This window comes from Nothobranchius furzeri, chromosome 3 (assembly GCF_043380555.1).
Source record: "Nothobranchius furzeri strain GRZ-AD chromosome 3, NfurGRZ-RIMD1, whole genome shotgun sequence".
NCBI lineage: Eukaryota > Metazoa > Chordata > Actinopteri > Cyprinodontiformes > Nothobranchiidae > Nothobranchius > Nothobranchius furzeri.
Window position 1 is genome coordinate 54,713,948 of NC_091743.1, and position 12,100 is coordinate 54,726,047.

The window sequence follows — 12,100 nt, forward strand, 5'->3', positions numbered from 1 at the left end:
ACGCATACCAATCAGTGCTCAAGGAAAGACAACGCATGCTTAATCTCCTCTGGTTCATTTTATTTGATCCATCTATGTAATGAGCAAACCATGTGAGATCTCAAAGCTCCAACAAAAACCACAAAAACAGAAACCAAAGGAAAAGAGCACGTGAGAAGAGGGGGATCTCACCTCTCCCTTGCTGCTTGTTTGACACAGCATATGGTCAAACCAATTTAGCCACCAAAAGGCACAGCATTACTGACACAGGCACGACCAAGATAACTCAAAGGAGAGTGCCCGTTAATAGGTAGACGTAGTAATAAGAATAAAGTCAGAGGAGCAGCCAACCCTAGTGTGGGATTTTTAACCAACAAAGGTGCTACAGGAGTATGCAAGAGGTCTCGGTGCTGACAGGGGATTCATTCTGAAAACAAGCCCATCAGAGCTAGTAAACAGGTAGTACTTACTCAGTTTTGGTCAATGCTGCTAATGCCCTGCTAAAGAACCAGCCTAGAAAGGGCAGATCCTGGCCCTGAAAGCCCACTGGCAGAGCTCCTGGCTGGGCTGCTGAGGCTGGCCAGGGGGCAGCCTGCTCCGGCTCCTCAAAATTAGAGGTGTCATCCTCAGCATGCAATGCAGGAACGAAAGGCGGCAGAACTGCAAAGGGTAAAGGAGGAGAGGAGGGAATAAGATGGGGCAAGGAAAAGGGGAGTAGTGTCAAAAAATAAAGGTAGTAAAAAATAGATGTTAAAAAAGAAACAAGGAGAAAGGAAAGAGTAAGGAGGGGAGGAGGAGCAGAGCGGTGGGAACCTAGAGTGCGGCAAGTCGCGCGTTGATGCACATGCTGCCTCTGTCCCTCCCTCCTCCTCTCTCCCTCTTTCATACACATGCTCACTCACTCTCTCTCTCTCTCACTGCAGCAGAGCAAGCTAATCATCTGGAGCCACAACTGAAACAAAAAGCTTCATCTGGTTTTAATTGTAAATAAACAATACAAACACATTAAACCTTAATACATTTTATTTGAACACAACAAATAAAACAAATCTGAAAAATCTATTAATTATTATGTAAACATTGTACCACCATCTAATCTGATGTTCCTGCTGAACTGAGCTGGTTTTCTGAATAAAAGGGGCAGATAAGAGGAAAATCTCGGAGGAAAAATATGTTTGATGAATGCGTCTGAATGGGAGGGTTTAGTCATCTGAGGACACGAGCAGAATGATCTGGCAGAGCAAAATAAGGACTCATCATCCCTGCAGATGTAGTTGTGGATTACAGGCAATGTCAGGATGTGGCTCATGAATATGAGCATGCTTCACTCAAAGTGTTGATTCATTTGTATGTTGTGCATATTCACACTCAAAAGCAACAACACTAAAACACGCACACGTGTATTTTCACCACTAAGTGAGTGCTGGTGGTGTTTAAAATTTCTGCTGCTCATTTTAGCCTGCTTCACTTCTCCCTTCTGCCTCCTCTTGAAAAACAAGCTGGCTCGTTGCCACCGATATAAAAAATCTTATGATGTACAAATAACATAATGTACCTCTCTGTAACCCCACAAAAACCTAACGCACACTGCATTCATATTTACATTTGACAAGAAGTCATTACTTATCTATTGATAACATGGTTACAACAATTTAATCATATTTTAAACCAGATTGAGCTTTTTTTTTTTACTTTCAAAGAGAAAATAGAGTCTGACATTAGGAATCCACTCACCTTGTCGTAGGTTGTTCCAGTCAACATTAGAGAAGAAAGAGTGACAGCGGAGTCCCTCAAAACCCAAACGTTCTTTGGCTCCACACAGCAAGCTCTGCACCAAGTCAACAAACTGCCTACTGGCACGTGGCTCTTCTGGAAACTTTAAGTAACGCTGCAGGCAAACAAGGTAGGCATTACATAATATAAAGCCTGATCAATAATTAAAATTGTCATTTACCCAGCATATTATGGACTTGCATCAAACTACAAAGTGGAAATCTTACTTTGGTTTATTTTTAAATCTCTTTACAGATCAGATAGAACCATTGGCTGAAGATGAATAAGAACAACTGATCTGTACCTGAAAGTTAAGAATATTGCGAATGGTCTTGGGAGAAGTAGCATCAGCAAAAGGCGACTTGGCATAGATCATTTCATAAGCGATAACCCCTAGAGACCACCAGTCACACTCAACCCCATAGGAGCTGTGAGAACCCCCATTCATAGCTGTCAGAACCTCAGGTGAGAGGAAGTCATGGGTGTCAACAGGTATTGCGGCAGCAGTCACCTGTAAAAAAAAAAATTAAAAATAAATTTTTTTTTTTTTTAAACTTAAAGAGTTGGTTGTGCTGATGTTTTGGCTAACGCTACAGCCTGCCTCAGAGTTGGCCACCGTTTTTGACATCACTTCCTTCTCCGTTTATATGCAGGCAGCAGAGGATGGTTTTACACAGTCCCATGTGTGATTCAAAGTGTAGACCCCATCACCTCTGATCGTGGTTGTGTGTCCACGTCTCCTTATTTCTACAGCTTCCTTAAGGATAAACAGAGAAGGAAGTGACGCCGACAGCAGCGGCAAACTGAGGAAAGCTACAGCGTTAGCCGAAACGTCAGCAAAAACAAGGCAGACCTCTTTCGCTGTGTTGGAAAAAGAACCAAGTAAGGCAGTTAGAAAAAAATACACAGAATGAACGTACAAACGATGTTTAAAGATCAAACTCTGTAATCCACTTACTGTTTTGTTTGCAGTCAACTTAGCAGCTGATCCAAAATCAGCTAGCTTGATGTGACCAGTTCGATCGATGAGAATGTTTTCTGGTTTGATGTCTCTGAAAGTGGATGGATTGTAAAACATTTGATCGTGCTCTCAAGAGACTTGTTACCCTGGCTGCTATCAGCTATTCTACAGTAAAAGGAAAATATTTGCAAACAAAACTTAAACAAACTGAGTAGAAATACCAGCTACAATCACCAATTTTTTTTTTTATCAAATCTTTCAAGATAAGCTCTCAATCACTAGAGAGACTGGATTTAACAGCTGGCGTCTTACCTGTGGACGTAACCCAGCTGGTGGACTGCATGAATGGCCTCTACAAGCTCAGCCAAATAAAACTGAGCCATTGACTCGTCAAACTGATCCTCGTATCGGTTCAGCAGGGACATCAGGTCACCACCTGGAAGGTACTCCATAGCCTGAAGACACACAAAACACATTATATACTTATTAAATGACTTTAAAGTGATGTGTGTTAAAACGTTTACCACTTGTGAGCTCACAACAAGGCCCTACACAGAATAAACTTATTGATAGTTTTCCTCATTATAGATTCAGTTATGCAACAACCTGGGTACTCTTACTGATTCATTTGTGATACTGCAGTCAGAGCTTTGCTATAAATACCCCTAAGAATAACTGCAAAAGCCCTGTGTAGCAGGGCGCAGTGTTTGTGCCTCTAATCACAGAGCAACAGACGACCTTTTCAGTTAAGCACACAGCTCATTTGAGATCATTTTAATAAAAGTCCTGAAAGGCAAATTAATGGTGGCCATGTTGGCTATCTTTTCTGCTTTTTATAAACATTGAGAAGAAAAGGATCGGGCGAGTTGATTAGAGCTATACGGTTGCTTCCATGCAGCCATAACAAGTGAGAGCCCCTGGTGCATGAATGGTCTGCAAGTCTGAATGAACGGGAGCATTCTCGGGTGTTACCTAGCAACAAGGAGACTGGGTGCCTCTCTGACACATGGATAAAGATGGATGCTTTGTATTTTCCTCCATGCTCGGTTTGTGAGCAGGATGAAAAAGAGGGGGAGTGAAAAGAGAAAGAAGAAGCACTGAGACAGATGTGTAGGGGACATAAAGGAAGGCATAAATGATCAAAAAGAATAACAAACATTCCTATCAATGTCAGGCTTTGCTGTGCAGAAAATTATTTCTTTCCTACTTAACCTAGCCCACTTCAAAGAAAATAAATCTTGTGCCTGGCCCTGGCCTGGGATCCTTGGGTGGAACTTGTTCCTCCCTAGCTGGCAGAAATGTTTGTACTTTCCACCACAGGGGAGGAGGACCTACGGGAGGGGGAGGATCCAACTCTGCCATGGTGTCTCATGCCTTATGTAGTCTGAAAGTTGATCAAATGGGAGTAGATATTTTGCTGGGGTGGGGCTGAGTGGATGGCTTCAGGCTCAACAGGGCTTTGTGATGCTGCTACTATGGACCCTGGGTAGATGGGCTGGGGTCTCCCTGCCCCAGGTGGGTTTTGGGAACAGGGGTGCCTTGTGGGGTCAGCGATGGAGCGGGCTTCCTGGGATGGCTTCGGCCCCCCAGTCTTTCTTCCCCATCCTCAGACATTTCCCTCCTCCTGCTCCATCACATCACATCACCACACACACACACACAAATACAGGGTCTTGGAGTGTGGACAAGTTCAGGGAGTGAGAGGATGGCTCCCATCTCCACAGTCCCATGACGGCCTGAACCCCAATTTTATTTTGCAATTGAATCACCTCCACCAACAACATTCCATGCAAAAACACACTTAGGGCATTGGGGGTGAGCACACTCAACAGCACCTGGAGGGGGGGGGGGGGGGGGGGGGGGGGGGTCTGGTCTCAGTCTCGCCTCTGGTGCTGCTGTCCACATCCGATTTAAGTTTAACACACAAACGAGTTGCAGCTCCAACTTTTTTCCTTCATCAGGGTTGGAAGAAGCCATAAAATCACATGACAGACACCACACATTTATTACATGTGTACAGACGGACACTATATAAGGAGATTTGGTGGTAATAATGTGAGAGAGCTGAACAATAACACCAGTCAGAAGAACAAACGATATGAAGTAATCGTGTTTGTCCAACAGATGCTCTTCTTTAAGAGATAATGCTGACCACTGTGGATGGACAACGAGGGAAGACTGACTCTCTCTGAGAAGATCAAAGAAGTATTTAATAAAAGCTGCTAAGTTTTATTTAAGGATGGAGGGGAAATTAACAGCTGAGAGGATTTTGGTGAGAGGTAGAGGAGGACAGTTCTGGCAGCGGAAAATGATTTCCAAGTAAATGTGATGACGCAAATTCAGTCATAACGAGCAGTCGTAGCAGTGATGGGCATGAGTAACTGATGGCTGTTAAAATCAGCTGTGCTGTTAGAATCATACGATTTGCTCGCAGCAGTTTTATTCTTACACAGGTTTTAGCTAGCATCAGTTACTGGTGAGAGAGGCAGGTCAGCACCACTGAGTATTCACTTTTAGAGAAGAGAGGAACCATAAATTAGAGGTGGTGTTGAAAAAAGGGCTGCTTTAAGAACCAATGATTCAAGTGACCTAAACAGAAAGTTGGACGTTGCAGTTTTCTACGTCTGACTATGACCAATAAACGAGTGCTAGTTAAGGCAGAATTAGTGATTTCAGGTCATCTACCTAGATACGTACGTTCTGGTAATAAGTCCAACCACAACACTTGCAAGAAAGAGTTAAGTGCTACACTATAGCTGTCAGTTATTTTGCAAGTGTGCTTTACATTTTAATTGAAAAGACCACTTTTAGACCTGGATGTAATAGGAAAAGATGTGATCCTGCACATTATTTAACGCTTCTATCTTTGTGAGATTATTAACTTTCTGTTTTCTTCCTTACCTCTATAAAGTTTCACGCAAAATTGGCTTTTTCCTAGAGATAAAGGTATGCAGAATTAATTAAGAGCAGAAATGTTCCAGCCTCACCAAGTAGACATGATCTGTATCTTGAAAGGCATACACCAGCTGTGGAATCCAGGCACTACTGTTTAGAGACAAGATCCTTCGTTCCTCTTCATGAAAAACCCCCTGAAAAGGGTCAGCAGGCATGCAATCAGTATACAAACATGGAAATTAATTAATTAATAAAACAAACCTTACTCATACACAGTACTGATATAGCTGCAAAATTAATTACAATATTTAAGCAAATTTGTGATCATCGTATTTGTACAGCAAACATATAAACAAACGTGTATATATGAAAGAATTGAGCCTGTATGTTCACCATTAATCCCTCCGATTACCAAATAATCTAAAACTCTACAACCACCAACCCAGGAACTTAACTTTAGATCAGGGCTGGCCGATATAGAAAAAAGCTCATCAATAAAATAAAATAAATAACATATTGATCATTATTGAATACTATATTTAAACAATAATGTAGAAAACATATTTTAAGTGCAGCCCTGGCCATTTTATGGCATTACTTTATGATAAAACAAGTTGGTTCCATTACCAGACTTGGTTTTTATTGATTCTCTGCTAATTTTGCCAAATACTGTTTGTTTTTGTTGTCAGACATGTAAGAATGGAAATATTGCCACACAGGTGAACTACTGTAAGCTTTTTTGGGGGGACAATTTCTTCCACCTCTCCTTGCTGCCTGCAACATCTTGTTTAAGTCCCTTTCTGTCTGTTTAGGTTTGAGAGGGCTTGGTGACGGAGTGTGCCTTGGTTTGTGTTTCTGATTGGTTAGGTTTAAGTAATGACTAGTATGTAGCTACCAGATAGGCTACAATGGAAAAAGGAAACTTTTTTTTATCCATTTTATTTCCATCGCACCACATGTCTATTGATCGATATATATTGTTATTGAATTATTGTCCAGATCTTCTAGATGCAACCAGTTCACACCCTCCCTTCTCTAGCATTGATTCTTTTTGCTTGATTTTACAGTTAAACGTCATTTAAGACAGTTACATTTTTTTTCCGTTCATACTGAGCAAATTGTTGCTCACTTCCTTGCTGCTCATGTGCCATTCTGACTGAGAATTGTTTCATTAGTCATATGCCAGAGAGCAAAGCTGTGAAATAAAAGTTAGATTTAGCCCTGTAGTGCACTCAAGTGGGCCTTTTAAAGACTACAACCAACTTGGTTGATAAGTTAGCAATTGCACACTCCCGTCCTTATACAGTAGAAAAAAATAAGAAAAGAAAAAACTACTACTTGAGCTTGGTTTACAGGAGAATACATCTCAGCAAATACCAATGTTTCACTGTTATAAAAGGTGTAAAACCAATGCTGAGCTTTTAGAATAGCACTAAACCACTAAATTAATTAAATTCGGATCATTCTGAAAAACAAGGTGAATGAACATAAAAGACATTTTAGTTTTCTAAAGCAGTAAAAAATATAAGTGCTCCTAATATCAGGTGCAAAAGTTCCAGAACACAGAAAAGCATCACAGCTTGGTGGCACCCTGACTCTGAAAATACCACTAAACGTGAAGCAGAGTAAAATCTTTCATATTTTAATGAGTGTTTTCCTTGCAGTGACAAAAATACATATTTTACCTGAAAAACAAGCCACACAATTCATTAAACATCCACTCCAAGTATCCTGTTCCTAGATTTTACTAGTATATTCTTGCTGAAACCAATTTAGGAAGCTTACACTTTCTTGGGTGCGCAGCACCGTCTTGTTCATCACTTTAAGTGCAAACACCTCTCCGGTAGCTTTCTCTTTGACCACTCGAACCTCAGCAAAGCGACCACGGCCCACCACAGCACGGACCTCAAAGTCCTGATTTCCTGGCTGCAGAGCACGCAGCTCTGAGACCGTTTCAGAAACTGTTACACACACACACACACACACACACACACACACACACGTTGAAAAAAAAAAGTTTGTGTCCATTATACTGATATTCAAAAGTAGATAAATGACATTGCAACAGAATGTATTTTTTTAAACTGTTTAGAGACGTATATGGGTGCACTTTAGGATTTTAGGAAACATCCTATGTGAGGTAAGAAAGAAGAGTAGGGGAATCTGAGGCACTCCGAACGATGCATCGGCTAATCCTTGCACAATTAAAGATTCTTACACTATTCGGAATGCCTCGAATCCCCCTTCTTTTTTTCCTTACCTCACATTGTAGAACTACATATTGTAACATAATGCTATAATTTTAATTAAAATAAAGCAGTTACTGTGAACATGTCCTAAGCTAGTTACATTAAAACAAACAATGTTGTGCAAATAACACTTTTATTTATATTTTGCTTCCCAGGAACTTGTCTTTTGAGCAAGAACGTTAGTTATTTGTCCAGGCTTTCTGAAAGTTGCAATGTTTTGAAAATGTTTTTTTTTATATTTGCCAAATATTTTTGCTCGTAAAACCATGTAATTCTGACCTTTGGGCCCTTCAAGCATAAAAAAAAAACAAAAAAATACACACAAACTTGTATTTCATCGTCAATAATGGCATTTGTTGAAACCATGACACAACTCAGGTTTTTAAGGTATTTTCTTTTGTTTACCTTAATTTATTTCAAGCCTAACATCTTTACATCTTTTGTCCACTTGTCATTTTTCTAATAGGTTATCATTCCAGGTAGTAGAAATGGACAGGATCCGTGTGAAACAGCAGCCAATGTAAAATAAAAACATTAAAAAGACCTTCAGAAATTCAGAAAAACTGTTAAAGATTAAAAGCACGCCTGTTTCTTTTGAAGTAAATCAAAGAAAAACTAGAGACTAGACTTTTTGTCCAGTTCTCTACAACAATACTATTAAATAACCACAGACTGTACATACTGTAAATAACTAGCTACAAATGTAATCATTTGTAAACGCATAAAATTGACACTTACATTTATTGACAAACTTTGCAACATGATGTATTTTCATGAGCTCTGGGGAGCTGCACTCCTGATAGAGAAGCAGAAGGGCCTCCAGAAGGTCCTCCCGTCCTCCCTGCTGCCCACATAAGCTCACTCTTCCCTGGAGACACCGGGAAAGGCACGTCAGCTTCTCACTACAACAACTAGTTAGCTGAAAACTCTTCAGTTTGTTGGGAACACACGTTAGCTTTACCTGAAACACCTGGTTAAGTCTCAAACTGCGGCTGGTGATGGGGTCGGCAGCGGAACCGAGTGTTTTCAGGTTTCCCTGACTCACGTACTTGAATTTCAGCATGTTTGTCTTCACGCTGACAACCTTAACGAATGACACACGTTCAAATAAAACAATAGTGAAATATTGTTTACAGACGGAGCGGTTTGGTTAGCACAAGCTACGTTAATAGGCTAACGTCCGTTGTCTATAATGTACTCAAACTGGATGGTCGTCATTTTCTTCTGCATATATAAACAAAATCAACACACTAGGACACGATAATACTCACCAGGTAGCCATGTAGAAATTAAAACCGCAATGTTTTTAGAAAACTACAGCGGTGTGCGCAAAGCACACTGTTGTCCTTTCTGTTATTTCCGGGTGAACTTTCAAAATTTGCGCGTTTCCCGCCCACCTCGCGAGCCTGGTGAATGAAGCTGGCGTTTGATTTGATGTCCTGATTTTTTGTGGGCGGGTCTTACTGCAATTTTAACCAATCACTGATGACTGAGCACTGTTGGCCCTGAGAGCCCGGTTTTCTCATTATAAACAGGCTGAACTTAAGTGTTTCATAACTAAAAGTTACTTTATCATTTCATAAAACATTACCCTTTTCTGAAAAAAAGAATCCAACCGTTTTCCCTATAAACAATTCACAAATGTATGCTTTAAAATAACATTTAAACACACCAAATAAACAACATCCACTTGCACAAAGCCAACATCAGGGCCAAAACCTTTATTTCCAACAGATACATGTTTCATGGTCACCAGTTCATTTTCCAAAACTTCATTGCCAGATTGTTTCATTATTTCAGGAGCATGAGCAAAAGAGCATTTGTGGATTTTGTTAGAGGTGTGCTGTTAGGGTTGGGGTTGAGACTGAGGTTTGGGTGTAGGTTTAGGGTTAGGATTAGGATTAGGGGTAGGTTTGGGGTTTGGATTGGGATTGGGTGGTGCAGGGGTTGGGCCAGGGCCAGGGGCTGGAGCAGGGGGAATATAGCACCCTTTCTTATGCCACTGCATGTCCCGCACACGTCGGACGGACTGGATCTGAGGTGCAGTGGCTCCCCAAGCATTCCACTGCTTGAAGTCTCCATGTTCAAACACATACTGGGGCCCTCTGTAGCCTGGATACCTGTATCCCACCCACCTTCAAAGGGAAAGTTATGATTAAATAATAGGGCAGTGAGTAACATCACAGTTTTGATAACATTTATACAGAGTTAAATATACACTGTAGTTTTTGCCGTGAAAAAGGTGTATCTCACGTTCCAGAGATGGCCTTAGCGCTGGCTACGCGGTCCTGAAAACCATGCGCCCACAGACTGGGGACATCATCGTCTACAATCTCCATATTTCTGCCTTCAAAGCCTGCATTCTCAAAGAGGTGCAACTTGTGAGCTGCACTGTCCTGAAGAGAAAAAAGGAGCACATTCCCATATTCACAAGCAATATAACATAATACAAAATCGTCAGTCTGACTCATGTTGGGTTCTGACCACTTTCAGAGGCCTGAAGGAGCTCAGGATGTTGCTACTCTGGCAGTTGGTCCAGGTGCTCCAGCGAGGAAATTCTCCTTTCTCAAGAACAAACTGTTCTCCAGCAAAACCTGGACGCTCAAATCCCACCCATCTGGTGACAAAGAGAAATGGTGTTACACTTAAAGTTGCACATTCTTTTCTGAGCAAAATTGTAACCGCAGATGGCATTTAAGGGCATCAGAAAGTCCCTCACGGTCCTGACTCCACAATAACCGAGCCCACTCTCTGTGTCTTCTCCAGCACATCCTTACATTCACCAGACAACTCCACCTTTTGTCCACGGAAGTTCTCAAACTCAAACACGGCCAACTGCAAAACAGGAACAGTTGGTGAAGGTAGATGATGCTATCCAAACCCCAAAAGTGTATGAGGTGCCATTTGTAAAGTCAAAAAGTGATAATTTAACAGTGGTATCTTGGGTTATTTAGCCTATCATAAGTTCCTTTTCCAAATTCATATTTCACCATGTATACATTTATAAATCTTAGTCTTAAACAAAATGTATAGTTAGCAAGCTAGATATTTTATTTACAGGTAAATGTTTATTTTACAAACTAAATATTGAAGTCACACATAAACATTTTGTTTGTAAAATAAATATTTAATTTACTAACTAAATACTTAGTGTATATATACAGATTCTAGCTAAATATCTTATTTGCTGCTAAATATTTAGTTTGCAAAATCAATATTTAACTGGGATCTAAATATTTAGTTTGGAAAATAAATATTTAATTTAGAGCCGAATATTTAGTTTATAAACTAAATATTTAGCCCCAGATAAAATATTTAGTTAGTAAATAAAATAGTTATTTTACAAACTAAATATCTAGATCTGACCTAAATATTTAGTTTGTAAATTAATATTTACCTCAAAATATTTAGCTTTCCAACTAAATATTTAGTTAGGATCTTTAACATTTATAAATGTCTGAATACCATGGTGAAAATATGACTTTTAAAAAATGAACTCCCATTTTTTCTGACTGTTGACTTTACAAATGGCATCCCTTAAAAGAGAGCTTTGTTGTCTTAGTATTATTTCTATAATACACACATGATTCTGTTAACATTTCTGTTACCTTGTATGTGGCTCCAGCTCCTCCTTGGCCCTTCTCTGCAGGCAGCTGGTCTGGGGTTCCTTGCTTTTCTGTCATTTCTCTAAAATTACAATTGTATTGTCTATCAAATTCAAGAGATTTAGGATTTATGGAGGTGCACTTTTGAGTTGCCTTTACACAAGGTGGTAAAATTAGGCAAATTAGATTAAAAAAAGAGAAACGCCTGTCGCAAACAGTTATTATCTCTAACTTGATTTACCTGAAAGGCTTGTGCTTCACTGCCCCCCGAACAAGCCACACTCTGTGCTTCCTGTCTTGTTTTTCTCTTTTCTGCCCGTTCTGTGCGAGGGTGTGTGGTTGTGGAGGCCTGGCGAGTGGTCGGTGGATGCCAGTGGGGGTATTTATGGTTTGTTTCTGGCCACAGCAGCAAAAAGCCTGTTGATGCAGCAAGTCTGTCGCACCCATTGTGTCCATCACACTGCTTCTCAATAGGTTTGCCCCTCTGTCCCTGGCACACAAGCAAGCGCTGCCCATGCTGCCATCCTGATCGTGATCCTATGGTGGGCACAAGCACTGACTGCCAGCCAAGAGAATGACCAGAGATCGGTCTCACTCAGCACTATCGGGCCCACCCAGCTGTCTTCATCCACACTCTG

The 12,100-nt window shown here is 40.6% G+C and overlaps 2 protein-coding genes across 2 annotated transcripts in view; both read right to left on the reverse strand.

The window, feature by feature from the left end:
- cita (citron rho-interacting serine/threonine kinase a) overlaps positions 1-9,230 on the reverse strand; it is a 43,307-nt gene extending 34,077 nt beyond the window's left edge. The window contains exons 1-10 of the mRNA XM_070549338.1: positions 9,129-9,230; positions 8,819-8,941; positions 8,596-8,725; positions 7,394-7,569; positions 5,701-5,802; positions 3,026-3,168; positions 2,711-2,804; positions 2,057-2,263; positions 1,714-1,867; positions 450-639 (exon numbers count right to left, since the gene is read on the reverse strand). Of these exons, the coding sequence (XP_070405439.1) occupies positions 450-639; positions 1,714-1,867; positions 2,057-2,263; positions 2,711-2,804; positions 3,026-3,168; positions 5,701-5,802; positions 7,394-7,569; positions 8,596-8,725; positions 8,819-8,920 (1,298 nt within the window). The 5' untranslated portion in view covers positions 8,921-8,941; positions 9,129-9,230. The remainder of the gene's footprint in view (positions 1-449; positions 640-1,713; positions 1,868-2,056; positions 2,264-2,710; positions 2,805-3,025; positions 3,169-5,700; positions 5,803-7,393; positions 7,570-8,595; positions 8,726-8,818; positions 8,942-9,128) is intronic.
- Positions 9,231-9,469: 239 nt separating this feature from the next.
- LOC107374269 (beta-crystallin B3) lies at positions 9,470-12,014 on the reverse strand. Its single transcript, XM_015942418.3, has 6 exons — positions 11,704-12,014; positions 11,466-11,544; positions 10,577-10,692; positions 10,342-10,474; positions 10,111-10,253; positions 9,470-9,992 (listed from the first exon to the last, which is right to left on the reverse strand). The coding sequence occupies exons 1-6, from the start codon at positions 11,976-11,978 to the stop codon at positions 9,704-9,706; spliced, it is 1,035 nt and encodes a 344-aa protein (XP_015797904.1). The 5' UTR covers positions 11,979-12,014; the 3' UTR covers positions 9,470-9,703.
- Positions 12,015-12,100: the final 86 nt, after the last annotated feature.

Excerpts from the sequence above, each read along its gene's own strand:
- LOC107374269 (XM_015942418.3), bottom strand. The coding sequence starts at position 11,978 with ATGGGCAGCGCTTGCTTGTGTGCCAGGGACAGAGGGGCAAACCTATTG. Across the intron at positions 10,475-10,576 it reads GTTATTGTGGAGTCAGGACC|ATGGGTGGGATTTGAGCGTC; the intron begins GTGAGGGACTTT and ends CTTTGTCACCAG. Across the intron at positions 10,254-10,341 it reads CCTTCAGGCCTCTGAAAGTG|GACAGTGCAGCTCACAAGTT; the intron begins GTCAGAACCCAA and ends TTTTCTCTTCAG.